General features: G+C 34.1%; 2 protein-coding genes and 1 long non-coding RNA gene across 4 annotated transcripts; 2 read left to right on the plus strand and 1 right to left on the minus strand.

Moving 5' to 3' along the window:
- Positions 1-3,896: 3,896 nt before the first annotated feature.
- On the plus strand, positions 3,897-5,175 carry LOC139431089 (uncharacterized). The gene is made up of 3 exons (XR_011641381.1): positions 3,897-4,492; positions 4,546-5,000; positions 5,058-5,175. It is a non-coding gene; the product is annotated as an uncharacterized lncRNA (long non-coding RNA).
- A 6,467-nt stretch (positions 5,176-11,642) lies between these two features.
- On the minus strand, positions 11,643-13,417 carry LOC111423673 (putative leucine-rich repeat-containing protein DDB_G0290503). Its single transcript, XM_023056945.2, has 3 exons — positions 13,288-13,417; positions 13,160-13,217; positions 11,643-13,098 (listed from the first exon to the last, which is right to left on the minus strand). Exons 1-3 carry the CDS (start codon positions 13,385-13,387, stop codon positions 12,036-12,038), a joined length of 1,221 nt encoding a protein of 406 aa, XP_022912713.1. The 5' UTR covers positions 13,388-13,417; the 3' UTR covers positions 11,643-12,035.
- A 10,259-nt stretch (positions 13,418-23,676) lies between these two features.
- On the plus strand, positions 23,677-25,991 carry LOC111429568 (ecdysoneless cell cycle regulator). Of its 2 annotated transcripts, XM_023065510.2 has the most exons (3): positions 23,677-23,891; positions 23,947-24,180; positions 24,230-25,991. In XM_023065510.2, exons 2-3 carry the CDS (start codon positions 23,967-23,969, stop codon positions 25,867-25,869), a joined length of 1,854 nt encoding a protein of 617 aa, XP_022921278.1. In that variant the 5' UTR covers positions 23,677-23,891; positions 23,947-23,966; the 3' UTR covers positions 25,870-25,991. The 2 variants fall into 2 exon arrangements, with proteins under 2 accessions (XP_022921278.1, XP_022921277.1); XM_023065509.2 differs by having other exon boundaries at positions 23,677-24,180.
- The last annotated feature ends 1,933 nt before the right edge of the window (positions 25,992-27,924 follow it).

A 27,924-nucleotide genomic window follows, 5' to 3' on the forward strand; every position in this document is an offset into this window, starting at 1 on the left:
AGCGGCTAAATGGAATTGACGATCTGGTAAATTATTGATGGTGGTGCGCAAGATTTCTTTTCTCAAGTGGACGCTACAGTCAGGTTATTTATTATTATGTATTAGGAGATTTCCGTGTAATAGACGATCTTCGTACCGCGTTTCTCCTGTTGAGTTGGTCATTTCAATTGCAGGAATTTGTAAGATGAACGTGAAAATGTGGTTTTTCTATCTGGCATAAATTCTCATCTGTCGGAGTTAATAGTAACGTTATTCGACTATTGAAGACTGAATGAAGCGTAAATCTTCTAACAGTCTTGTGCCGGAATGATCGTTACATGGTACGTTTGCAGATAACCAAATGTCTTTGAATATTTTAAGACTTTCTTGTGAGAGATGGATTTGAGCCAATATTGCTGCCGATAGTTCCCGTTGATTTAATACAACTTCTATTCTCACTTTGTCGTACTTTTATAATTAAATCCAAGAATTTCATTGCTCCTCTGCGATGTCTGCTTGTCGGTATGAGTTGTTGTCTTAATTGTTGTAGCAAATCTTTGATATTCCTCATAAGGGTCTGGAATGACGTTTGGTCGGTACCGTTTTCTCGGTTTTTGGTTTTTCACTGTTGCCCAGATGTATGAGAATAAAGGACCATATAACGCGATTATTCAGACATTGAGTCTGGTTCAGAAGCATCTGAAACAAACCGGTATGAAACATAACACGCCATTTCAATGTAGTAACCCGGTTTCACAAGCTCTTGTAAGTACGCATTTTTAAGTAACAAAACTACAGAAAATTTGACGCTTATACCAGTTGAAATATAACAATAAATACAATTGAAAAATTAGCGTAAATAAATTGTCTTGCACCGATTTCGTAAAGGCTGTGTTACCCTTATATTAAAAATCGCCCTGTGTTAACGATGGCAGTCCCCAAAAATCTGATAGTTGCTGAATATACTAAAACATCCCACTTGTCGAATAGCGTGGCCTGATTTAGTTGCTCTGACTTCGTAAGGGCTTTTTTTATTCACCCCTATGTTACAAAAATCGCCCATGTTAACGACGGCACTCCCAAAAAATCTGATAGTTGCTAAATATACTAAAACATCCCACCTGTCGAAAAGCGCCTGCAGATTTACTTACTCTGACTTCGTAAAGGCTCTTTTATTCACCCCTATGTTAAAGAAAATCGCCCTGTGCTAACGACGGCAGTCCCCAAAAATCTGATAGTTGCTAAATATACTAAAACATCCTACCTGTTGAATAGCATGGCCAGATTTACTTGCTCTGACTTCGTTAGGGCTCATTTATTCACGATGATTGATAAATATACTCTATTCGATAGCTGGGATGTTCTAGAATATTTATCTATCATCGGATCTTTGGAACTGCCGTCGTTAACACAGGGCAATTCTTTTAACATAGGGGTAAATAAAAGAGCCCTTTGAAAGTCAGAGCAAGTAAATCTGGACACGTTTTTCGACAGATGGGTTGCTTTAGTATATTTAACAACTATTAGATTTTTTGGGACTGCCGTCGTTAATACAGGTCGATTTTTTTATACAGTGTCCGCCAAAACGTCAGCAACACCCGTTTTATTTCTGTTCCATTGCATCTACATTTCTGAAATTTAGTTTATGTTAGAGGTTCATACCGACCTTTCGATCTAAAGTATTTTCAAGATGGTGTACACTTTCGGTACCCCGGAAGTAGACCACAACTTCGTTATTTTAAATGGAATACTATAGTTTTTATTGCACCTTTTAATTATATGTGCAAAAATAAATTGACTTTGATAAAAGTTATTGGTACCTAGCGCTTTTCGTTTTCGAGTTATTTTGATTTAAAATGTTTCTTGTCAATTTTCACCATGCTCTTTAAAACTCCATATCTCAGCAAACGTTCATTCAAAAAAGCTTTAAATTGGCACGATTGCTCTTCAAATGCTGTAAAATAGATTGTCATTTGCTGTATCACAGTATGTTGTACAGGTTGGTCAAAAAGTGAATTACCTTTTTTCACTGGTGTGAAGTTATCCATAAATCCCAGCAATAAACTTAAAACATTAATAATTCCGTAACCAACACGATTTGGGTAACCAAATTTCACACACAGGTCACTCTTACCCTCAAGAACAGCTAACCACCCCCATTTGGTAAAAAAAATTTTTTCAAGCCTCACCCCCGAAAAAGGGATGTTTTCGCCCTGATGGGCACCTTCGAATTAAACGAAATTCTACCACATAATAGAACACACTTCTAAGTATTTTTATCAATTTTCAAAACACCGTAAGCCCTAACGGTTTTCGAGAAAAAAAATCAGTATTATAAACCGCGGATGGGACTTTAGGGGTGAATTTGACCCCGTTGGGCACCTTCAAAATTGATGAAATTTTAGGATGATTTAGAGGATGCCTTTAGCAATTGAAATCAACCATCCAAACACCGTAAGGTATAACGGTTTCCGAGAAAAAAAATGTGTTATTAGACACTATAGGTACGCAGCGCGGCGCGGACTTTGGGGGTGAATTTGACCCCGTTGGGCACCTCCAAAATTGACGAAATTTTAGGATGATTTAGAGGATGCCTTTAGCGATTGAAATCAACCATCCAAACACCGTAAGGTATTACGGTTTCCGAGAAAAAAAATGTGTTATTAGACACTATAGGTATACAGCGCGGCGCGGACTTTGGGGGTGAATTTGACCCCGTTGGGCACCTCCAAAATGGATGAAATTTTAGGATGATTTAGAGGATGCCTTTAGCGATTGAAATCAACCATCCAAACACCGTAAGGTATTACGGTTTCCGAGAAAAAAAATGTGTTATTAGACACTATAGGTATACAGCGCGGCGCGGACTTTGGGGGTGAATTTGACCCCGTTGGGCACCTCCAAAATGGATGAAATTTTAGGATGATTTAGAGGATGCCTTTAGCGATTGAAATCAACCATCCAAACACCGTAAGGTATTACGGTTTCCGAGAAAAAAAATGTGTTATTAGACACTATAGGTATACAGCGCGGCGCGGACTTTGGGGGTGAATTTGACCCCGTTGGGCACCTCCAAAATTGATGAAATTTTAGGATGATTTAGAGGATGCCTTTAGCGATTGAAATCAACCATCCAAACACCGTAAGGTATTACGGTTTCCGAGAAAAAAAATGTGTTATTAGACACTATAGGTATACAGCGCGGCGCGGACTTTGGGGGTGAATTTGACCCCGTTGGGCACCTCCAAAATGGATGAAATTTTAGGATGATTTAGAGGATGCCTTTAGCGATTGAAATCAACCATCCAAACACCGTAAGGTATTACGGTTTCCGAGAAAAAAAATGTGTTATTAGACACTATAGGTATACAGCGCGGCGCGGACTTTGGGGGTGAATTTGACCCCGTTGGGCACCTCCAAAATTGATGAAATTTTAGGATGATTTAGAGGATGCCTTTAGCGATTGAAATCAACCATCCAAACACCGTAAGGTATTACGGTTTCCGAGAAAAAAAATGTGTTATTAGACACTATAGGTATACAGCGCGGCGCGGACTTTGGGGGTGAATTTGACCCCGTTGGGCACCTCCAAAATGGATGAAATTTTAGGATGATTTAGAGGATGCCTTTAGCGATTGAAATCAACCATCCAAACACCGTAAGGTATTACGGTTTCCGAGAAAAAAAATGTGTTATTAGACACTATAGGTATACAGCGCGGCGCGGACTTTGGGGGTGAATTTGACCCCGTTGGGCACCTCCAAAATTGATGAAATTTTAGGATGATTTAGAGGATGCCTTTAGCGATTGAAATCAACCATCCAAACACCGTAAGGTATAACGGTTTCCGAGAAAAAAAATTTGTTATTAGACACTATAGGTACACAGCGCGGCGCGGACTTTGGGGGTGAATTTGACCCCGTTGGGCACCTCCAAAATTGATGAAATTTTAGGATGATTTAGAGGATGCCTTTAGCAATTTAAATCGACCATCCAAACACCGACCACGGCTTCAGAGAAACAATTTCGTTATTAAATTGTACACGTATGTAGAGCAGATAGTAGGTGCCTTTAGCGATTTTAATAGATTATGAAAACTGCGAAACTCTTAATATTTCATGGAAAAAATAAATTTTGTTAAGAAAGGCATTTTGTAGTTTTATGGGCTTTTAGTCGTTACTGGCAAAGGGTAAGAACTCCGTCACGTGCAGTTACAAAAGGCGCAGGTATTAAGGAAAAAATATGTCCATATTTTTTGCATTATAAGTGCATTCCGGGAAAATAGTTGCCGACTTATTCGGTGTTGTTTTAGAGCGTCATACACATTTTTTAGATTTTGCCCGAAAGGTGAGGAGTAAACTTATAATATATAAAGATTCCTCAGCTATTGCAGAGATCAGCTGTTCTAGTTATCTCTTGTTAAAACCAGTGACCAGTGAAGATGTCGACGAAATTACTGTTTTTGGGCGATAGTAATTTTTGCCGAATGCTACGTACTAGAACTAACTACAAAGTATTTGTTCTAACAGATGTGAAATTAATTCCTACTAATGGTATATATTTTAGGACGACAACCAAAACAGTCAAGCAACGGAAAATATTTCCTCGACTTAGCAGTAGGCGGTCAAACAATACTAAAACTTTTGCGGCGCGCAAAGTGTATTCCAAAAACATGTTACCCTTGGTTTTGTGGAGATATTGTTGAACGTCATATCGTTATAATGATAAGAACTAAAAATATACTCCATAAAACATCACCATCCCAACTGAAGTCCCAATATTCTCACCTCTTCCGCTTCCTTCTTTCCTTAAATCCTAAAGGAATACAAATTTGCACAATTCCTCCCTGCAAAAACTTCGAGTCTGTGAACGTAAGATATTATAACTTCTCTGTCATGCTATAAATAAATACTCTCCATGCCTTTATAGGAAATCAATCATTACATTCGACGGTTTTGTGCTGAAAAGCAAATCAATTGTACCGACATTGAAGCAATTGTTAACAGAACCATGATGGAAGGGTAACAAAACGTAAAAATGTTTCTTTTCTTATGTATTTAATACAAATTTCTACACAGGGATGGCATTTACTTAAATGAACAAGGGTTGGAAACGGTCTGGAACGCGGTAGCAAGTAATTATAATCATATTCTCAATCCATTACACAATTTAATTATAAGTAAAACAGACCATTAATATAATTTATTTCTTTCTCTATCAAAATTTTTTTTTCTATCAAAAGTCCACCCTCCAAATCATCCTAAAATTTCATCAATTTTGGAGGTGCTCAACGGAGTCAATCGATAAAGGCATCCTCTAAATCATCCTAAAATTTCGTCAATTTTGGAGGTGCCCAACGGGGTCAAATTCACCACCAAAGTCCGCGCCGCGCTGTGTACCTATAGTGTCTAATAACAAATTTTTTTTCTCGGAAACCGTTGTACCTTACGGTGTTTGGATGGTTGATTTCAATCGCTAAAGGCATCCTCTAAATCATCCTAAAATTTCATCAATTTTGGAGGTGCCCAACGGGGTCAAATTCACCCCCAAAGTCCGCGCCGCGCTGTATACCTATAGTGTCTAATAACACATTTTTTTTCTCGGAAACCGTAATACATTACGGTGTTTGGATGGTTGATTTCAATCTCTAAAGGCATCCTCTAAATCATCCTAAAATTTCATCAATTTTGGAGGTGCCCAACGGGGTCAAATTCACCCCCAAATTTCGCGCCGCGCTGTGTACCTATAGTGTCTAATAACAAATTTTTTTTCTCGGAAACCGTAATACCTTACGGTGTTTGGATGGTTGATTTCAATCGCTAAAGGCATCCTCTAAATCATCCTAAAATTTCATCAATTTTGGAGGTGCCCAACGGGGTCAAATTCACCCCTAAAGTCCCATCCGCGGTTTATAATACTGATTTTTTTTCTCGAAAACCGTTAGGGCTTACGGTGTTTCGAAAATTGATAAAAATACTTAGAAGTGTGTTCTATTATGTGGTAGAATTTCGTTTAATTCGAAGGTTGCCATCAGGGCGAAAACATCCCTTTTTCGGGGGTGAGGGTTGAAAAATTTTTTTTTTACCAAATGGGGGTGGTTAGCTGTTCTTGAGGGTAAGAGTGACCTGTGTGTTAAATTTGGTTACCCAAATCGTATTGGTTACGGAATTATTAATGTTTTAAGTTTATTGCTGGGATTTATGGATAACTTCACACCAGTCCTTTTTTCCGCATTCAATGGCAAGAAAGTGAACATTTTAAATGGTAAGCCCTATATTTGATTAGCTCATTAGAAAGGGAATTTGCCGGGAAATACCAGAAACCGATTTTTAGTTAGTCCAATCCGAATAAATACGTTCTTAACGCAAGAAATTATATGTGAAGTGGAACCGACTATTCCCAGAATCACACCTGCAGAGAAAGCAGAAGAAATTCGTCAAGACATAGCGAGAGTGCTTAAAACAACAAAGCCACCGAAATCAAACTTAACAATGAACGAAAGAAGAGCACTATGAACGATAAGGGAAAAACCAGACATTATCATCCTACCAGCGGACAAGGGGAATGCGACCGTGATTATGGACAGAAAGGAATACGACGACAAGATCAAGAGCCTTTTGGACCCAGTCACCTATAAGAAGGAAGATGAAAGAACTGGTAAAATCCATAGAAATCCCAACAGATCAACAGAAAAGCTTATTCGTACAGGCTCCAGTACCACTAAGGATATATGGATTACCCAAAATCCATAAACCAGACGTCCCACTACGCCCTATTGTCAGTGCCATAAATTCTCCCACCTATCAGCTAGCAAAGCACCTTTCCAAGATTCTGTCTCCTTTTACAGGTAGAACAGAGTCAGAGACTCCACACATTTTGTAGAATCAATTAGGAGTATGAAGTTAGACCGTCAGGATATGCTGGTAAGTTTCGACATGGAATCTCTATTCACCAAAGTACCAGTCAAAGATGCCGTGGATGGACTTAGCCAGAAACTCATCCCGGAGGGTTTGCCCAAGTATGTCCCAGGACTAGTGGAGTACTGCCTATCGTCAACATATTTCAGCTGGAAAGGGAAATTCTATGAACAATGCGAAGGCGTAGCCATGGGATCACCTCTGTCTCCTGTGATAGCCAATTTTTACATGGAGATGTTTGAAGAGGAAGCGTTAAAGAAGAGTCCTTGGAAACCGAAGCTATGGCTCCGTTACGTCGATGACACTTTCGTGATCTGGCAACATGGAAAAGAGCAACTCCAGGCATTTCTAGACCACCTCAATTCACAGCACCCCATGATAAAATTTACCATGAAAACAGAAACTGCAAAACAGTTCATTCCTGGATGTGTTAGTCACTAGGAAGACAGATGTGGGCATGGAACTGGGAGTATATCGAAAGAAGACGCATACGAATGGGTACCTGCAGGCTTCATTCCACCACCACCCACAACAGAAGAGGTCCGTGATTAAAGCCTTATTCCAACGAGCAGAGAGGATATGCGATAAAGAGAACCTAAGAAAAGAAGAAAAATTCCTAGAAGATGTGCTGCAGAAGAACGGCTATACGATGAGAGATATCCGACGAGCCACCAAACCACGCAAACAGAAGGATGACTCGGTAAGTACGACACCAGCCGGTTTTATCTGCCTTCCTTATGTTTCAGGTGTGACGGAGCGAATTGCGAGGTGTCTGAAGAAGAATGATATCGTGGTACGATACAGTACGGTTAGCAAAATACAAAACGCTCTTCCGATAGCCAAAGACAAACTAACCCCATTAAAGACAGTGGGAGTCTACCGGCTATCGTGCAGTTGCGGGAAATATTACGTTGGCCAAACTGGACGTAACATCGAGTGCCGCATCAAGGAACACGAGAGGGACGTCCGACTAAGAAAGATCCAACAATCTGCGGTCGCAGAGCATTGCCACAAAGGAGGACACAGCATAGAGTTCGACAAAACCAAAGTGCTAGCAAGAAACAGACATTACTTCCCAAGATTGACGAGAGAGGCTATAGAGATTCATCGACATGGGAATAACATGAATAGAGAAGATGGTTGGGAACTCAGCCGCACATGGCAGACCCGGATGCCTTCTCCACCCGGATTTGACAAAAACAACTTAGTTGGCAATTAGTTATTCAAGTATTAACCAAGTTAACTCAAGTTTTAACCGAATTCGTCACTTCGAACTGGTTTCTGAAGAAGGTTGCAACATAGCATCCGAAACGCCAAACATTTTTTCAAAAAACGCACGGGTTAACCCGAAAGTTTCTAGGTCTAGTGTTAGTTCTAGTGATAGTGTTAGTTTTAGTTTAATTAACACCGGCCGTGAAAGCCTTCGTACTTGAATTAAGATTTGTTCCAACTCGGGCCAGGTTGTGTTTGCTTCCACCACCTCACGTGCTTTGGCGTGTAATCTGCCCATAAATATCATCAGCAGACCTTTATCTATTCGAATCTCATGCGATGCTACTAGGGCTGGTGGTAGATATTCTTCGATCAGGAATTCGCAGACGTTTATGTAGCTTTCTAACGTTATCCGTCTGACCAAAACATCTAAAAAAGGTAACTATTTTGCAGCTTCCGTTTCTATAGTAAATTTGGTAATGGGGTGTTGCAAGTTCAAATGGTCAAAGAGTTCCTGGAGACGCTCTGTTTCATGCTGCCAGATCACAAAGGTGTCATCAACATAACCTTGGCAATTACCGGTGGCAAAGGTGCTCATTGTTCATAGAAATCTCCCTTCCAGCTAAACTATGTAGATGTTAAACAGTACTCCACTATCCTTAAAAGTTACTTCCGTTAGCATTCCGGGATGAGTTGCTGGCGAAATCTTTGACTTGCCGTCTGGTAAACAGAGGTTCCACATCGAAACTTACCAGGATATTATGAAGATCTAACATGACGTAACGGGACGTTCGCTTTATGGATTTTAGGTAATCCATAATTTTTTTGTGGTACTAGGTCTTGTACAAACACACTTCTCTGTTGTTCTGTTAGAATTTCTGTAATAATTCTTTCATTTTTTGTATTATCTTCTCGGTGGCGTTCTTTTTGATTTTGTTATAGGTAAGGCACGGAACTTTTGTAACAAAAGGATACGATTTCCCCCCTCCACTTGTTCTCAGTGGCTTCCTAGAAAATAAACCCAGAAAACTAGCCAAGGAGAACAAGTGGAGGGGGGAAATCGTATCGTTCTGTTACAAAAGTTCCGTGCCCTAGTTATAGGTAGCTGAATCCAAAAGGTTCGTGATCTTGTCGTCGTATTCTTTCCAGTCCATGACCATGGTGGCATTGCCTTTATCTGCTGGTGCTTTTTTCTCTGATTGTCAGTAGTTCTTTCGTTGATTGTTAAATTTGATTTTGGTAACTTCGCAGATTTAAGTCGTTATATCTCCGCATCTCCTCCGTATTCATCGCAAGTACTCTGCAAATAAGCGCTTCCACTTTCCAGATTATTTCTTCCTTCGGAACCCTCTTCAGAGTAGACTGCGTAATTCAAGTCTTTGGCGAACACTGTTGTTTCCTCTTCTGTCAATGGGACACTTGATCGATTGATGATGATCCTTTTAATTGGTAAATCCTTAGTTCTTCTCTTTGTAGTTGCGGCGATCCAACTGCTCAAATTTCTTAATTTGTTTGCTCCAGCTTCTTTGGAATTCATATTCCGCCTTCTCAATGGTTATTATATCTATTTTGTCCCAGTTTTATCTTGCTATGAAATTGGAAAATGCAAGATGGACTCGTAGTCACCTCTCACTTATTTTGTGCAGATCTTTGATGGTCTTATAAATTCTTTCCCGTATTAATGCTTGTTCTGTCCTAATCAAAGTCCAATGAGCAGAGCTTCACCTTGATTAAGGCTGGCGTTATTTTCTTTTCTCTGCTTCTTCGTAGGAAGGCCAAACTGCTTAATAACTTGCGTTGTCCAATCCGTAAGTTATCAAAACTTTCTTATTTGTTTATTAATTTTTTTATCTACTAAATTTTAGTTTATAAAATGAACTATATTTTGTTATGATAAATTGATACTCTACAAAATAAAAATACATATAAACATTGAACTAAAACTGAAGTTAGAACTAGAAACTTTCGGGTTAAACTGTGCTTCTTTTGAAAAAGTGTTCGATATTTCAGATGCCATGTCGCAATCTTCTTCAGAAACAAGTTTTAAGTGACGAAATCAGTAGAAATGTGACAAAATATACATGAAAAACAGCAGAACAAAACTTGACATCCGAAATTTTGTAGTTCTAGATCTACAGTTTTAGTTCAATGCTTGTATACAGGGTGTATCTGAATGACTACAACAAACTTCAAGGGTGATTCTTTAGTGAATTTTAAGGGTACTTTCATATATGAACCATAGGCGACTTCGGCTCCCCTAATACACCCCTCCAAAAATGGCGGAAAATTTTGGTTTAATTTTTTTTTCTCGAAAACCATAAACGCTAGGAAAATAAAATTTAGGGAATATGTTTAACTCATAATAGGGCACGTTTTGATGCTATTTGTACTTTCAACCTACCCTTCTAAACTACTAAACGTAAACACCCCCGTTCAATTTATGCCTAGATTTTTTTTATGAAGATGATAAATACATTGGAAAAATTTCAGTTAGATAGGTAAAACTATTCTAAAACTTTTTTATCTCTCTGAAGTTTTTCGAAAATTTAATAATTTCTGAGAAAAAAAATAATTAAGCAAACACTAACTGTGAAGCTTTAGGGTTGTTAATCGAAAGTTGGAATGAATTTTTAATGAAAAAACCTTAGTAGGCTTTGCAATCTTTGTCAGAAATATTTTTGACGTTTAAATGTCAGTGGTTTTCTTACTATTGTTATTATTTTATTTAAAATTTTGAGCGTAAATGCGATAGAACTTTATTCAAAAATTAATTTGGAAAACAATAATAATAGTAAGAAAAACATTGACATTTCAACGTCAAAAATATTTCTGATAAAGATTGGAAAGCCTACTAAGATTTTTTCATTAAAAATTCATTCCAACTTTTGATCGACAACCCCGCTGTTTAACGGGCAGTGTTTGCTTTATTATTTTTTTTCTCAGAAATTACTCGTTTTTGGGAAAATTTTAGAGAGACAAAAAAGTTTTAGGATACTTTCATCTACCTATGTCAAATTTTTCTAATGTATTTATCATCTGCATACAAAAAATTTTTGCAAAAATTTAAAGGGGGTGGTTACGTTTAGTAGTTTAGAAGGGTAGGATGAAAGTACAAATAGGGTCAAAACGTGCTCTATTATGAATTAAGCATATTCCCCAAATTTCATTTTCCTAGTGTTTATGGTTTTTGAGGAAAAAAAATTAAACCAAAATTTTCCGCCATTTTTGGAGGGGCGTAGCTCCCCAGGGGGGCCGAAGTCGCCCATGGTTCATATATGAAAGTACCCTTAAAATTCACTAAAGAATCACCCCTTGAAGTTTGTTGCAGTCATTCAGATACACCCTGTATATTTTTATTTTTTAGTGTATCCATCACTGGTGCGCCATCAGTTTGTCACAACGAAATATAGTTCATTTATTAACAAATTTTGCGATTCAAATTTAAAAGTAGGAGACTCCTAAGACTCGACTACACAGGGGTATCATTATTTGGAACGGTATATAAGGGTCTCACTTAGTAAAAAAGCAACAAAATTTAAAAAATCATATCTAGTTTATTTATAGAAATTAAGAAATAATTTTTACATAGTACTATTTCTATTCTATTTTGCACTACAAGGCAGCAAATAAGAATTTTATTGATGTAACAAATATTAATAAAAAAAAATATATGACTATTATATTAGAGAAAAATTTAAAGAAATTAAACGTAAAAATATTTATCAAAAAAAGACTATATCAATAAATAAATCAATTTAAATACTTTCAAGACGTTAGAACTTATTTTAAAACTTTTAACTGTATTAATCTTGTAGAAATAATTTTTATTAGCTAAGTATTCAACTTATTCAAGAGTCTCTTACCAGCATAATCATTTATAAAAAATACAATGTGAAATAAAATATTTGAAAATGTCAACAATTATGATTATTGCTCAGATTCGCTATAGTGTTCATAACTATCATTTCCGAAATTAGAATATTCATTTGGTAAGTATTCACTATTGTTAAAACTTGTATAAACGCTATAAGAAGCACTGTTACGAAAATGTTGAAGCATATTTAAAACTTCTTTGTTCTGAAGTTTAATGTCTTGTAATTCGACTTCAAAAATATTCATTTTAACTTCAAATAAATCAAGTGATTTTTCGTAATGTTTTTCGTTAAGGCCATTTTCAATCGTTTTAATCCTAACCAAAATTTCGTCAACAGTTTTTCGCATTTGGAAAATTTTTTCAGATTCTTGCTGGTATAACGTTGTGGTTTCTTTAGCTTGAACAGTAAGATAGTTTGTAATGTCATTTTTAATAGTATCAATTTGAACTATAAGTTGGTCAACACTCTTTTTTCGATTGTACTCATTTTCAATGGTGACGTTATTAATTAATTGTTTCGTATCTAGTGCATTATTTTGATTTTTTAAATTTAGTTTTGAAATTATTTCTTTTTGATTTAATTCAATTCTTCTTAATTGAGTAGATAGTTCATTAATTTTAATATCCTTTTCTTTTATTAATTCTTTTATCGATTCTGTGATAATTTTATTTATACTCGATGTAACATCTTCGTTGATTAAATTAATGAGATTATTTGAAATAATATCTACTTCATTTTTTAATTTTGTTAATAGTTCTGAGTCATTTATTCCAACGGTGTTCGTTTTATGTAATGTTTCTAACATTTGTCGATTTACATCAAGTTTTTTAGAAATAACGGAATTGATGGCATGTTTGAGATCGTTTATGTCATCCACTTGTTGTTTATTAAGCCTTTTTAAGCTGTCATGTATCGTTAGAAGGTTATTCAAAAGAACATTTTGAGAATTTGAATTTTCTGTTAATGTCGTTATTTTATTTACGCTCCCAATAATTTCCAGTTTAATGTTTTCAATATCATTGGAAACATTATTAATTTTCGTACAACATTGTTGATCTGTATTACAAGACAGCGAATGCGAAAAGTGAAGGATATCATTTAATTTGTTTTCAACACTAAAAATTTAAGAAAATTATTTTCTTCATCTTAAATTTTCCAATTCATTAAAGTACTTACTTCTTTAATACAGCAGTAGTTTGTTTGTCATGTTTAAACAGTTGTTGCTCTATTTTACCTATTGCATAATATTATTAATAATAACTTATTATATAAAAATAAGTATTACCACACTCTTCAAAACGTACCTAATATAAATTCGACGTTTGGATTTGCATTTATAAATAAATTAACATCATCAATAATATTGATAAATACTATGATTAAAAACACAATTTTGTTCATCATTTCTTCTAAAGACGTTGTTTACACATGGAGGCTAAATCAGACTGAAATAATCCTGGCAATGACCGTAATAAAAAGCAGAACAGCAGATTGATAAGAAGAACATAATTAGATTTGTTTAATTATTAAATAATTAATCTTAATTGTAATGAAACCCAAATACAGTATATTTGGGTTAAAATTATAAACTAATGACGAAGATTTATTTCTACTACAACTGGTAACTAATAAATAAAGATGTTGTTTTACGATAATTGAAGAAATAATTTCTCTTTATTTAGCTTTCTCTTTAAGTTAGCCCTTAATTAGATAGCATTTTACATGTATAGTATTTTGATTTGATAACAAGAAAACCACTCAACCGATTTCAATAAACAATGTCTCATTCGAAAGCTTAATCCTTCGCCAATACGAAAAGTGGAAATTTGAAATCTCTTTCGAATTCCGCAAAAACGCCAAAATATTGCAAAGGTACACGAAAATAACGCAAAAATGTCCTTTTCTACGTGATCATAACTAGTAAACGTTATACTCGAACTTTGTATGTAGCCACTAGAGAGCATTTTTGGATTTTACAATAGAAATTGTGAATTTTCTTAAAAAACTTAAATCTGTTGGTATTGCTTTTATGAGAAAATTCAATGGATTTCGATTAGTTTTTTAATTTTTTAAACTGCCTTCATTTAGAAGATACTTCATCTCACTTGCGAGAGCATTCCTCATTCATTGTTTTTTACTCCAATTAGATGTGAAAATTTGGCATATTAACAAAAATAAACATAGTTTTAAACACAATAATTAATATTTGTAGAAATCGGTTCAATCGGTTCAAGGGGCATTAAAAAAGCTTCAAAAAGCTTTTTCAATACCCCCTTAAACGTTCAAATTGCTGTTCATCACGTTCTATGCATTAGAGCCTCTCTTGCCTGGAAAAAAATATAAACTCTATTTCGACTCTTGTCTTGTCTGGTTGTAGGTTGAGTTTGAAACACCATGTTCTTTAGCCGCCCCCATAAATAAAAATCCAAACAAGTAAAGTCTGGGAATCTGACTGACCATGGAAATAGGCTTCCTCTTCCGATACATCGTTGTTGAAACACTGCGTTTAGGTGGTCTCTCACATTTATAGCAAAATATGCTGGGCAAGCATCCAGCTGGCCCATCTTCTAACAAAATTGTTAATTGATTGACCAAAAAATCGAGGAACACGTTGCCATATACTCCAACGCCCTTGATGTTGAACTTCGCGCAACCAATAATGCATGTTATTAACTTTACCGTCACTGTTAAAAGTTGCTTCATCTGTCCAAAGAATTTGAGACAAAAATTGTCTATTTTCATTTATCATGCCTAACATCCAATAACAATAATCTAATCTATAGTCAAAATCTTGTTCATTCAAGGTCTGATGCAAAACTAATATGGATACATCGTGGAACATTCAAGGGAACCTATATTTTCTAACGTTATTAGAAAAATTACCTATGATCCTTCAAAATATTTTGAACAGTAGTACGTAATATGCGAGAGATAATGTTAACAGATAATGCTAACATGAAGATCGGTAGTACCACCGTCTTCCAGACAAGCAAACCTTCGGTAGAATCTTCACAACTCTTCGATTAAGAGGTGCGTTCCCTAAATCGACTTGTGAAAGAGAAATTAGGCGAAGAAACAATGCTGCAGAAGTGCTTGAGGCTTGTTGAAAATGATGATGGTACTAGTACGAGAAGAATTTCTGTACTTACTGGACAAGCTAGGACGGCTGTGCGTGACACTTTGCAGGAAAACGTACTGCATCCCTATCATTACCAACCAGTACAACAACTTCTTCCCGAGGATCTTCCCCAAAGAGTTCGCCTTTGTGAATGATGGAGAAATCATCTGGATACTCTTTCAAGAACTCTTTTGTGTGACGAAGCTACATTTACTAGAGATGGAATCAACAATTTTCATAACAAACATGTGTGGAGATTCGAAAACCCTCATGCTGTTCGAGAAACCCATTTCCAGAGTAGATTCTCCGTAAACGTTTGGGCTGGAATAATTAATAATGTTGTTATTGGACCGCATTTTTTCGACTGAAATTTGAACAGCGAAATATACCAGACTTTTTTGGAGAACGATCTACCTCTATTACTTGAGGGCATTCCTATTCAAATTAGAAGAACAATGTTCTTTTTACATGATGGTGCTCCCGCCCATTATGGAAGAATTGTCACGAATTTCCTCAATGAACAGTATCCAAATCGATGGATAGGTCGTGGTGGTCCCATTGCTTGGCCACCGCGATCTCCGGATCTCACCCCACTAGATTTGTTCATGTGGGGACATGTGAAGACACTTACGTATTCAACGGGAAAGCCTAATAATAGAGACCAACTTATACAAAACATTCATGCAGCGTTTCGAGAGGTAAAAAACTATATGGAGAACTACAACTGGAAACGAAAGCTCCGGCAAAGGATTGAATTATGCATTGCACAAGGCGGTGGTCACATTGAGCAGCTTTAATAATTGCAGTGTCATTAAGCTTTTATTAAAATAAACCGCAATTTTTCCATAGCCAACCTAGCAATGTGTTGTACTGTTTAGCATCCTATTCCAGCCCCAGGGATCTTTGATAGGAGAACTTGGGACTGATTGTATGTCGAAATCCCACCGTAAGATGGCATTAGCATCTATACTGAAATAATTTAATTAAACTAACAAGATTGTTTATGTATATTGTTATCAATTATGCGTTTTAATTTAAACATTTTTAAGAATTGTTTAAATAATTTGATATTTTTCATGATGAAACTGCACTCACTGATTCTGTTTATGTTTAGAGAGAATGAGCGTATACATTTGTACCTGCTATTTGTTTATTTAAGGCCCCTCGACGCTCGAACCGCTGTCGATTTCCGAAAAGATGCATTCTTTGTTCGGACCCCGTATCAATTGCCGTTCAATAATTACGTCTTGCGTAATAAACTATTCTTTAATACGAGTGATTGTTTTCTAAGTGCCCTACTTTCGTACCTACCTAAGTAATAAAATCGAGCTTAATCGTGTTATCAATCAATTAGAACAATTGTAAAAAGAAAAAAAAATATTTTATTGAAGCAGTTAGTAACATATCAAATTATAAAATTATACATAAAATATAATTTTTGTAACCATTATTTTTTAAATTCTAAATCTGCACGCTATATACAGATCATTCAAAAGTAGAGTATCAAATTGAAATCTTCCGATTTTAAGTCGAAATGAAAAAATAAAATTTTTGCCGATTGGCTTTTGTTTTCGAAATAATCGGCTTCAGTTTCATTTTCACTGTCGCCTCGATGGTAATAACCAAAAGTTTTATAAAAACAAAATTCTAGAATATTTCTAGTACAAAAATTCATTTTAAATCGAAAATAAAGAATAACATTTTTTTCCAATCTGCATTCGTTCTTGAGATATAAGCTTGAATTCGATTATGTTGCAAACAAAAACCAACGAGAATATTCTTAATATATTTCATTTATGTCCAACAAAGTGTTCAACATACCAAAACGTCAGAAATTCTGTTAAATTCTTGAACTTCACAGTTCTTGAAAACTGTGATCTGTTTAATCGGAAAATCTGTTTAGTTCGGCTTATTCATTCTCTATATATTAATAATGGGTAGTCTTTTAATAATTTAAATAATAATCGTTTCCGAGCTCTGAAATCAAACGTACCTCATTTCAAACGTACAAAAAAATAATAATTATATTTTATAATAAAGTATTTATTCAAAATGCCATGTATGTTTTTGTATGTATGTTTTTGAGTCATTAAGAAAGAAAGTAGTTTGCAGTTTGCACTTTAAATCGGAATTGTATACTGACTCTCATCGTTTACCAAGGGGAGCAGTTCCGCAACCATATCGGATTATGGAGGACTGTGTCAATATTTCGCCAGAACACCTGAAGGTTAAAACACCAGAAAAGACTTACTCACAAATGTCTTTTTGTGACCTTAAATTGGCGCCTTCTAAACATGGCGAGGTACGTTTTCTATCCCCTGATAAAAGTTCTAAATCGTCACCAGTATCATATAGTTCGCCTTCTCAAAAGAAGTTTCCAAGTGAGTATCTAGAACATCCGTCACCGAACTCCCATCATAATCAGATACCCTGTGCTTTAAATAAATTAAAGGAAAAATACAATAAACTCAGACTGAAATGTAAAAATGCGAAGTCAACAATATCAAAACTAAAGAAAAGATTAACTACCACCACACTATCAAACAATTTACAATCCTGTCTAAGTGTTATAAAATATCATTCCCCTCAACATAGAAGATTTGCGGCAATGCAATTACTGCATAAAACAAAAGGCCACTGGACATACAATGAAAAACAATTTTCACTTAGTTTATATTATAAAGCACCAAATGCGTATAAACATTTATTAAGACAAAAAATAGTTTTACCGTCTGTATCAACAATTAAACGTTGGATAGGAATCACGCCTTTTCTACCTGGGTTTAATAAACCTTATTTAAAACAATTAGCAATTAAGGTAAATACAATGTCAGAAGATGATAAGCGTTGTATAATTGTATTTGATGAAATGTTTGTAAAAAAATATATTCAATATTCCGAACAGTTGGACATTATAGAAGGTATAGAAGATTTCGGACCCTTGGGACGAACAAAATTGTTTTGTAAAGAAGCGCTGGTATTTATGGCAAGAGGACTATATACCAATTGGAAAGTTCCAATAGCATATTTTTTATCAGGAAGTGCAACAACTAGTGTAAGATTGAAGGAACTGGTATTCGCAATTTTAGAAACAGTTGAACATTTAGGACTCATTGTAAAGGCGGTTGTATATGATCAGGGTTCGAATGATCGCAGTATGTACAATAAATTAGCTGTAACTTCTAAAAACCCTTATTTCATGTTTAAAAATACGCAAAAAGTGTTTGCACTTTTTGATGCCCCTCATCTTTTGAAAATCATATGAAACAATTTGATAACCGGCTATTATATGCTAAAAAATAAAACAATTTCTTTTCAAGATATCAGAAGATTATATCATATTGATCAAAAGTCAAAGTCAGGGGCGAGATGTTTACTCAAAATCTCAAATGCTCATTTATATCCTTCGCCGTTTCAGAAATTATCGGTAAAACTGGCCGCCCAAATATTAAGCAAAAGCGTTGCGTCGGCATTAAAAACATCGATAGCAACAGGCGAGCTAAAAAGTTCAACAGCTACTGACACTGCAGATTTCATTATGTTTATGGACAAATGGCTTGTACCAGATACAGTAAAAATCCTTTCAAATGCACACTTTCCGATGCTTCGGAGGATGTATTAATTTTATATGAAGCTATAAACATATTTTCACAATTAAAAAAAAAGGATAAGAAAAGTAATAAGTTTACCAGACCTTTCTGTTTCGACGGGGTTATTCAAACGGTTCAGGCTGTTTTACAACTTTATAATGAAGAAAAATGCACAGGGAAACAATTTATAACAACATCTCGATTAAATCAAGATATTATTGAAAATCTTTTTTCAATTATCCGACAACGTGGGGGTTATGCCAGAAATCCGTCCGCGCAAATGCTCCGCCTTACGATCAGGCAGATTTCTATAAATAGTTTGTTAAAATCGGAAGTGCAAGCTAATTGTGAAGAAGATCGAGACGTGTTTTTATCTACAAATGAATATGTAGCAACAAGAGACTCGTCGTCGGTATCTCCAATGGATATCTCAGAGTCTGATGAAGATAATTCGGAGGACGATTTGCAGGAAGCCTCAACATGTGAGGAATTTAACATCCACAGTACATTGGAAGGATGTTCATTGGCATATTTTGCGGGTTATTGTGCAAAAGTTCACATTGACGAAATTCAGTGTGACTGGTGCCGACAAATTTTGTTGAAAGAAGGCGAACTTAGTAATTCTGATGATATTCTTTTGTTTCATAAAATGTACAGAATCAACATTAACAATATGTCCTTAAATGTACCGTCAGAAATTTGTAAAAGTATTACATTTACATCGCTAACTCAATTTAGATTATATATTCATAATTATCTGTATAAAAGATGCGTGAGAAAACGATTAGTTAAAAAAATTTTTAATATCCTACAAAAAAAAAGTTTGACACCACTTTGTAAATTACGAAAATCACTTGGAGTCTTTTCTAGATATTTTAGTCAAAATACAGTTATTTTCAGAAAGTAAGAAAGTTAATTTATTAAATAAACAAACCAATAATAAATCCGAAAAAATTAATATATTGTCTCATAATTAATTTTTTTATTGTATTATTAACTTTTTATTTATATTTTTTATTTTTATGTATAATAAATTTTTTCTCTCAGTTACAGCTTTGTTTATAGATAATGGTTACAGTTATCATATTGTATTATTTCAATAAATCAAATCCATCCAATCCATACCCTAATTTCTCTATTTACATTTTAACTTATTAAGGCTCCTTAACTGAGTGATGTTTATTTTATTATTTTATCTACAACTATTGAATTATCTATTCGTTATACATTTGATTTTTGACGGGTAATGACACGCATTACCCATGACTGACAAAGTGTTGAATAATGAAGCCATTATTCCACAGTTCTGACACGGCCTACTAATCAAAAAATAAAATATTAACAGAAATGACAGCTTTCTTATATGGAGGTTATGTCTGAAATGTCTATTCGCTCGCTCGTGTTGCAACTTCATCTTCGTGGGTAACAGCCGCCATTATACGCTTGTTGAATAATATACTATTATTCTGCTAGTTTAATAAATTTTAAGTAACCTTATTTTTAAAACTTTACTGGTGAAAAAATCAATAACTTTAGAAAAATAGTATATTAAAAAACAAGTTTCGTAAGACACGCTTGAAATGCACGAATTCAAGTTGAAAAACGAGTGGCGAAGCCACTAGTTTTTTAATGAATGAGTGCTTTAAGTCTTATGAAACGTGTTTTTTATGCTATTTTTTGTAATTCGCGTTTTTATACTTTTTTTTAACAAAAATATATAATTTTGGCAATGTAGGGAAATAGGTATGTAGCAGTTGTAACACCGGAACACTTGAAAATAGAAACTTTGAATTGCCAATTAGAAACTGTGAAAACACAAAATATATTCACCCGAAAAAAATGTTTGATGTACACCTCCCAAAATAAGAGAAATTGCTCAGAGTCAATGTCCTCATCATTGTGGACGTTAAAATATCTCGATAATTAATCGCCTTCATTAATAGACTTGTTGGTTAAATAACTATTAAGCATTACATCTAAATATTTTAAAAAATATCTGTCCTTTTTTTATAATAGAGAACCAAAAATTAACTTGCTAATTAAATAAATCAATTAGTACTTTTCTCGGATAGAATAAAAAAAACCAATAATTATTTTCGGTTTAAATTGTAGTAAAAATACAAAAAGTCAATTTTGATTTTTGTTCGTCCTATTGCAGACTTAATTCCAGGCGTGGTAGCGCACTAACAATTTTAGGAGAAACCGTCAAGAGACAAAAAAGTTGCGTAATGAATCCCACTATTTAAATCAAGTTTTTAAATAGAAAAATGTAGACGTATTAAAAAGTTCTAATGCAAACTATTATGGGGTTGATTTGTTCAGCCTCTTGTAATAACATTTTCGGGTTATAGAAATCGTCAAAAAGTGTCATTTTATTAACAACAGTTACCTGCAAAATTTCAATCTTCTAAATTCCTCCATAGTGGATTTGTTAAATAAAAACAATTTTTTCCCCTAACTTTAGAGTGCTGTAACTCGGTGGGGAAGGGGTTTTGAACAAAAAGTTATATGAAAGACTCTCCTTAATTTTTGTTGAAAAATCACTCCTTGATATCGCAATTTAGAAACAGCCTGTGTATTAATGAACTTTTTTAAGGTTGACTTTATTGTGTTGACTGAACATAATGAAAATCATTAATACATAACAACAAAAAACATAACAAATCCTGCTAACTACTTATAATTGCAAATTACAAATTTCTTATGTTGTAAAATAGTAACTTTATTGTTATTTTATTATTAGTAACTTAATAGTAACTAAAATGACTTTTGTTTATGGAGCAGGCAGAGATACTAATTATGCCCAAAATTTATTCGAACAAAGATTTCTAGACAGAAACATCCTATCTTGTGTAAGATCTTCAATAGAGAAAAAGGCGCTACAAGAAATTCAATGTTTAAGCTGCTGTTCGTAATAATCCATATATTTAAAAAAGGACGCGACAAATTTGTAAACTTTACGACAAATTACAACAAATTAAGCGGCAATGAATGACGTCATTAGTTTTTTGTTATCTCCACTCTTTACCATAGATTCCCACTGTCAAATTAGCACTACCCAAAAATGTAATATTTCAAGTATTGTTTATAAAAAAGGAAGCGACAAATTTGTAAACTTTACGACAAATTACAACTAATTAAACGACAATTAATGCAATATTTTTTTTATTGAAATCGCAAGATGTAGTGCCAACTTGACAGACGACTTTGCATCAAGAGCTTTAGGAGAATGATATCCAAAAGCCAATTTCATTTTGTTATTAGATACAAGTATGCTTTATTGGTTACTAGAAAATTTTTATTGGTTACGTGAAATGAATTACTAACGACGTTGGGCAGTTAATATATTGTGTGGGATTATAGGTAACTTTTCAATTGGCCCTTTCTTCGAAAAACCATGCATATCAAAAAACATGTACCCTTTGAAAAGCAAAAAAAAATTGAAAATTATTGATGGTGCTTCTAATATGCAATAAAAATCGTTCAGAATACTTTCCGCCTTTATACGATGAAAATTTTATCTGAAACTTTTTTGATAAAATTGATGTTTTATGAGTTATTAGGTAGTCTCAATTTGAATGCCTTACTCGGTATATAAAATATAGTCTTTTAAACAAACTTCTTAAAAAGATTCAACGCAGTTGGTTTCCTCTCATAAAACCTGTTCATACACCTACTTAAAAAAATTTGGCGTCTACAAATCGGTACCAACCGACGAATAGTCTTTAACAATTCGGTGTTATTCTCGAAGAACACATTATCGATTTTTTTCTATGCAAGAAATACTAAAATATATGCAACTTATTTTACGTTTTTCGTAGTAATACGTTAGGGCGCGTATAGTAAAATTTAAATTTTTATGAATGGCGACACATAAATTACCCTGCCATCTGGGTATCATGTGCACAAACTAACATCGGTTGAATAACTATGTATATCTATAAACAAGGACTATACTCTGTTTTTAAACCAGGAGGAGTAAACGCGAAAGTCAGATTTACATTAGGAAAAATCACCAGAAAATATCACTAGATATTTTGGCGGTAAATTTAAATTAATAATTATTATTATTTATTTATTTACTTATTATTGTGTTTATTTTCGTTTGTTATCGTCAACACTAAACATATAAATTAACATTGAGGTTATGAGTATATTTATTTTAAAATAAAATTTTACAAAAGTAAATAAAATAAAATTTATATAGAACTATAATAATAAAGTATATACATTGTTATAATGTTTTTTTATAGATGCATGAAGAGAAATCGCAAGAGTATATTTGAGGGGTAGCAAAATCTCTACAAGCAGCACATTTTTCGGAGGTGAAATTTGTTGTGAACGACTATTAGGGTCACGATCCATACCTTGCTCTAAAAAGAACAGATTTAATTCAATTAAATTGAAGACGAAAAGGGTTTAGAAAAAATTTACAATAATGACACGAAACTGTCGAATTATCAATAACCTAACCTTCAAATTCAAAATCAAAATTCAAAATTGCCTGTGTGTGAACCTTCCTCGCATTCAACCAATCACGTGCAAGGTCAATCTGGTGACAAATTTAAAATACTCCTCCTGGTTTAAAAACAGAGTATAATAAGTTTAATACAAAGGGCGCCACCTCTGGAGAATATTATCAACTAAAAGCGTGGAGTCAAATAAAAGCATTGGATGAGCCAACTATATACATCCTGTCCTATTCATACGATCTGTCAACTTCAAACATCGATATCTCAACAACCGTTTGGAATTCGAGAAAAGTCAATAGAATCGTTTGTGCTTAACCCTAGAAAGATAACCATATTTTATAGTACGTTAACCCTAGAAAGATAACCTACGTCGAATCGACGTGGTCGATTGGTTATCTTTAAAATTAATTATAGAATTCATATACAAAGTTTCTCGGATACCTCAGCGGACACCTGTATAGTTAACCCAAGTTACACGTTCATACATAACCTCATATTGCCTATAAATTCAGCGCATGCGTATCTTTCAAGGCGTACACGCTTAATAATAACGAACGGCATTCAACCCATTCAACCGTTATGTTTTAACAACAAAAGTAATATACTATATAAAATAATAACATAAAGTATAATGTTTTAACGGTTCCTAAACTCTTAAACAACCAAAACCGTACTTTAAATAACGTGTGTTCCTTATTGAAAAGTGTGTCACAGTAATCGTTAATAACGTGAGTAATCGAATACGAGTTGATTTAAAGTTAAAAGACAACAATAAATTATTAGAAAGAAGTAAATAAAGAAAAATGAACGGAAATGTTCTTAAAACTGTCCGTGAGGATGACTTTGTGGAATACTTTTTGTTTCCTTTGGAAAGTTTCTGTGAGGACGAATGCAAAAGAAAACTTAAAAGTGTAATGGACAATGTAAATAAGCTGATTAAAGAGTACATGTCCGAATATATTTGGCATAGGGATACATTTAATTTAACAATAAAATCTTTTGAAAGTGTTAATAAAGGTTAGATTCCAAATTTTTTTTCCACTTCAATTTATTTTGCTGTTTTTAGATCATCTTCCTCCACATCTTCATGGAGTATTACATTATGGTGATAATATAGAAGATGAATGGTTTGTTGTTTACTTATTGAAGCAAATAACAAAGGAAATAGATGGTTTAGTTGCTCGTATTATCGATACTGATGGTGAATTTTTATTAATTGAAGCAGCAAATTGTTTACCATCTTGGGCAAATCCAGATACATGTGATAACCGTGTCTTTATTTATAAAGGTGTTTTACATATTATACCTCCTGAAACAAAAAACAATGATACATTCAGTATTAATACAGCTCTTGATTTAATAAAATCAAAACCTTCATTAACAGTAGCATCTCAAGATATCCAAAATTGTATTAACAGGAAAACTGAGTGTTATCCAATTAAAATTAAAGAAAATTTGCATCATGTAAATGTTTATTTGCCTATTGGAGTGGCTGCTTTGTTGAATGAAAATCCACAATTAATTGCATCAGCTGTGACAAGTTTTTGCAACAGAGATAGTATTGATGTAAAATATTGCAGAGCAATGAAGTATTTTCCACCAGAAGTTAGAGTTTTGTCACATGTTACTTTTACTAAATGTTTATATGCAATGTTAATTAACAGTAAATATCAACCGGATCGAAAAACGGGTTGGAATTTACCACCAATAAATAGTGAAGAATATAAACAACAATCTTTGGGAGTTAAATTAGCCTGTGGTTTTGAAATATTAGTATCGCAAGCAAGGGGTGGAGAAGTTGAAAATGATAAAGCTTTTGTGAAGTACATAGAAAAACTAAATGAAAAAGGTTACTTTAAAAATTTATTAGAACACTCCAAAGAGTACAATGATCTTTTAAATAAAGCAAAGAATTATTACAAAAATATAAATAAATCTTCATCTGGGAGTAATAACTTAAACAATTTAGGAAAGGAAATTTTAAATTCTTTAAAACAGTTGAATATTAATTATGATTATTTTAAAGAACAGGAAAAAAGTCTTCCACCAAACGACGATGAGTCTTGGTTGAACATCTTACCAGAAGAACTCGATAAAATGCTAGAAGACCAATATGGAAAAAACAGCATTTTCAAGCTTAATAAAGACACTGATCCCACAAAATTCACAGAAACTTTAGACTCTTTCCTAAATCACGTGTCGGATTTGGAAGGTGCTGAATTCCCATTAGGTACGCTTCCAACGCGACCACCTCGAACTAAAAAACCAAACAAAGTCGTTTCATTTTCAAACCAGAATGATCCAACACCAACCAACAACCGAGTCAATTTCGATCCGTCCTCGTTTGCTTGCGCGGTACAAGACATTTTAAATTTTGTTATCCCAGAAGATGATTCTTGGGAATCAAGTTCAGACTCTGATATGAGTGATTATGGTAAAGATGAAGAAAATTTAGTTGGAGGAGGAATGACTGAAATGCGTCGATTAATGGATGAAATGGATAAGGAACTATCTAAGACAACTATTGGAGAAAGTTTTAAAAATAAAGAGGAAAGTTTTGAGGATATTGAAACGTTTAAACCTGTTGATATCGATGTGAATGCTTTGAAGAATATCTTGGAGAGCTATCGGTCCCAAATGGGCGAAGCTGGACCGTCAAGTAATATGTTGGGTCCTATGGGTGTTCAATTAGATGAGGTTGATTAAAGAAATAATAAAGGTGCTTATAGCTTATTTTTAAGTTTACACTTGAGTGTTTTGCGTGTAAATGTTTATCTTTTTTATGAATTTATTATAATTTATGAATAAAATGTGTGCTATTATTTAAACAGATGTATATTAATTTATATTGGTTATCATGATAATCACGTGTTTTATACAGGGTCATCCACGACGACCATCCATTAGAACCAGTGATGGGCGCTGGGTAAATACTCGGCGGGTAGGTACCGTATTTTCTCGAATGTAATCCGCACCTTTTTTACAAACTTTATGTGCTCTAAAATCAAATGCGGATTACAATCGGGTGCGGATTAGATTCGCAGTCGTATAGTTGCAATTTGGAAAATAGTAAAATAAAATCACATTATAACAATAACACTTTATTAAGGGTTTTAGAACGATATTTACATTTTTATGTATCATTTTCTTTCCATATTACGTCATCTTCGGATCAATTCAGATTATACAAAACTTCTTAAATGATGTTATAATATTGTTTTCAGAGATCGTTTTCCATGTCGCCTACACTCACTGAACAAGTTCAGAAGCTTGTTTAATAGCTCCCGGGTTTGAGTTTGTTAATATACATACACAGGTTGTAGTATGGATGTTATTCCACCAGGTATTATTATTATGACAAGAAGTCTAAACCAAGGGCAATCAGTCTATGATTAATTAATATCCTTATTTAATAATCCTCCTGGTCTACGACTCCATACTTGTCTTAACCATTCCATCATCAGCTTTTCCAAGATTTTTCCAACTAGGACGTCATTCGGGAAGTCTTTCAGATTTCAGAATGGTTTTTTCTCAATATTAATAATGACAGCAATTTTTTCCTACTTTTTTTCCGTTACTGCTAGCATCAATGTTATGCGCAATTTTTCCCACACACCTCTTCTTTCCAGTGTGTAATGGGGTGGCATATCCAGATATACTACCATTTCGTTGACATTTACAGTTTGAGACAAATTGAAATTTTCTTGAAAGTCATTAGGAGCTTTTGGGAAATTGTAGTTCTGCGCCTCAACGATAACACCACAAATTGTGATTTTATTTGTGATTGTGATATTGAGTAAAAATAAATTTAATTGAAGATCATTTACTTCTTTCTTTTTAGTATGTGGTATTTAAAATGAGTTCCTATAAACATTTAAGTGGAAGTGAAAAAAGAAAAAAAAAGCAGATCGAGATAAAATGGCTAAACAAATGAAAACATCGTTGGACAAATTTTTAAATGTGGATGGAGAACAATCGTCATCATTATCACAAATTTCACCTGCTCAAACTCCAGAAACATCATTTGTGTCCGAAACTATTCTGCAAAAAGACCAGCAGGAAAAACCAAGCAATTCCGTTTGTGAAGATGAAATAAAAAGAGAAAATATAAATTTAAAATCATCTCAAAGTAATGATGAAACTAAGAGTTTTGTAAACGATATTGCATTATGGCCAGAGCCAGAATACTTAACAGACGCCATGCGAGAGTATTATATAAAAAATCCACCAAAATCAATAAATGGATCTTTGGGATCATCTTCTATTCCATGCAACGAAGGCTCAAAACAAATTACAAGAAAATTAACTATTGCCTCCTTCAGAACAATTAATAGTGGGGAAAAAGTTACGTCTAAAAAAATCTGCAAATTATTTTCCAAGCAAACAACGCTAATGACAAAAAGGACGAATGATTGGAAAAATGTACATAAAAAATTGTCAGAGCATGAAAACTCCAGTGACCACATTAACTCCATTTTTATTTTTATAACAAGATCTAAAATTACCGGACGCATTGAGACTGAACTTGAAAAACAAATTATAAATGAAAAAAAATATTGGAGGGAAATACTTAAATGATGTGTGATAGTGACAATCAAATTTATTTCGTCATACTCTTTAGCGTTTCGTGGTAAAAATGAAGTGTTTTTTAGTGAAAATAATGGTAATTATATAGGTGCTTTGGAATATTTATCCGAGTTCGATCCATTTTTGCTGGAACACATGAAAAAATATGCAAACTGCGGCACCGGTACTATAAAC

This window comes from Onthophagus taurus, chromosome 1 (genome assembly GCF_036711975.1).
Source record: "Onthophagus taurus isolate NC chromosome 1, IU_Otau_3.0, whole genome shotgun sequence".
NCBI classification, from domain to species: domain Eukaryota; kingdom Metazoa; phylum Arthropoda; class Insecta; order Coleoptera; family Scarabaeidae; genus Onthophagus; species Onthophagus taurus.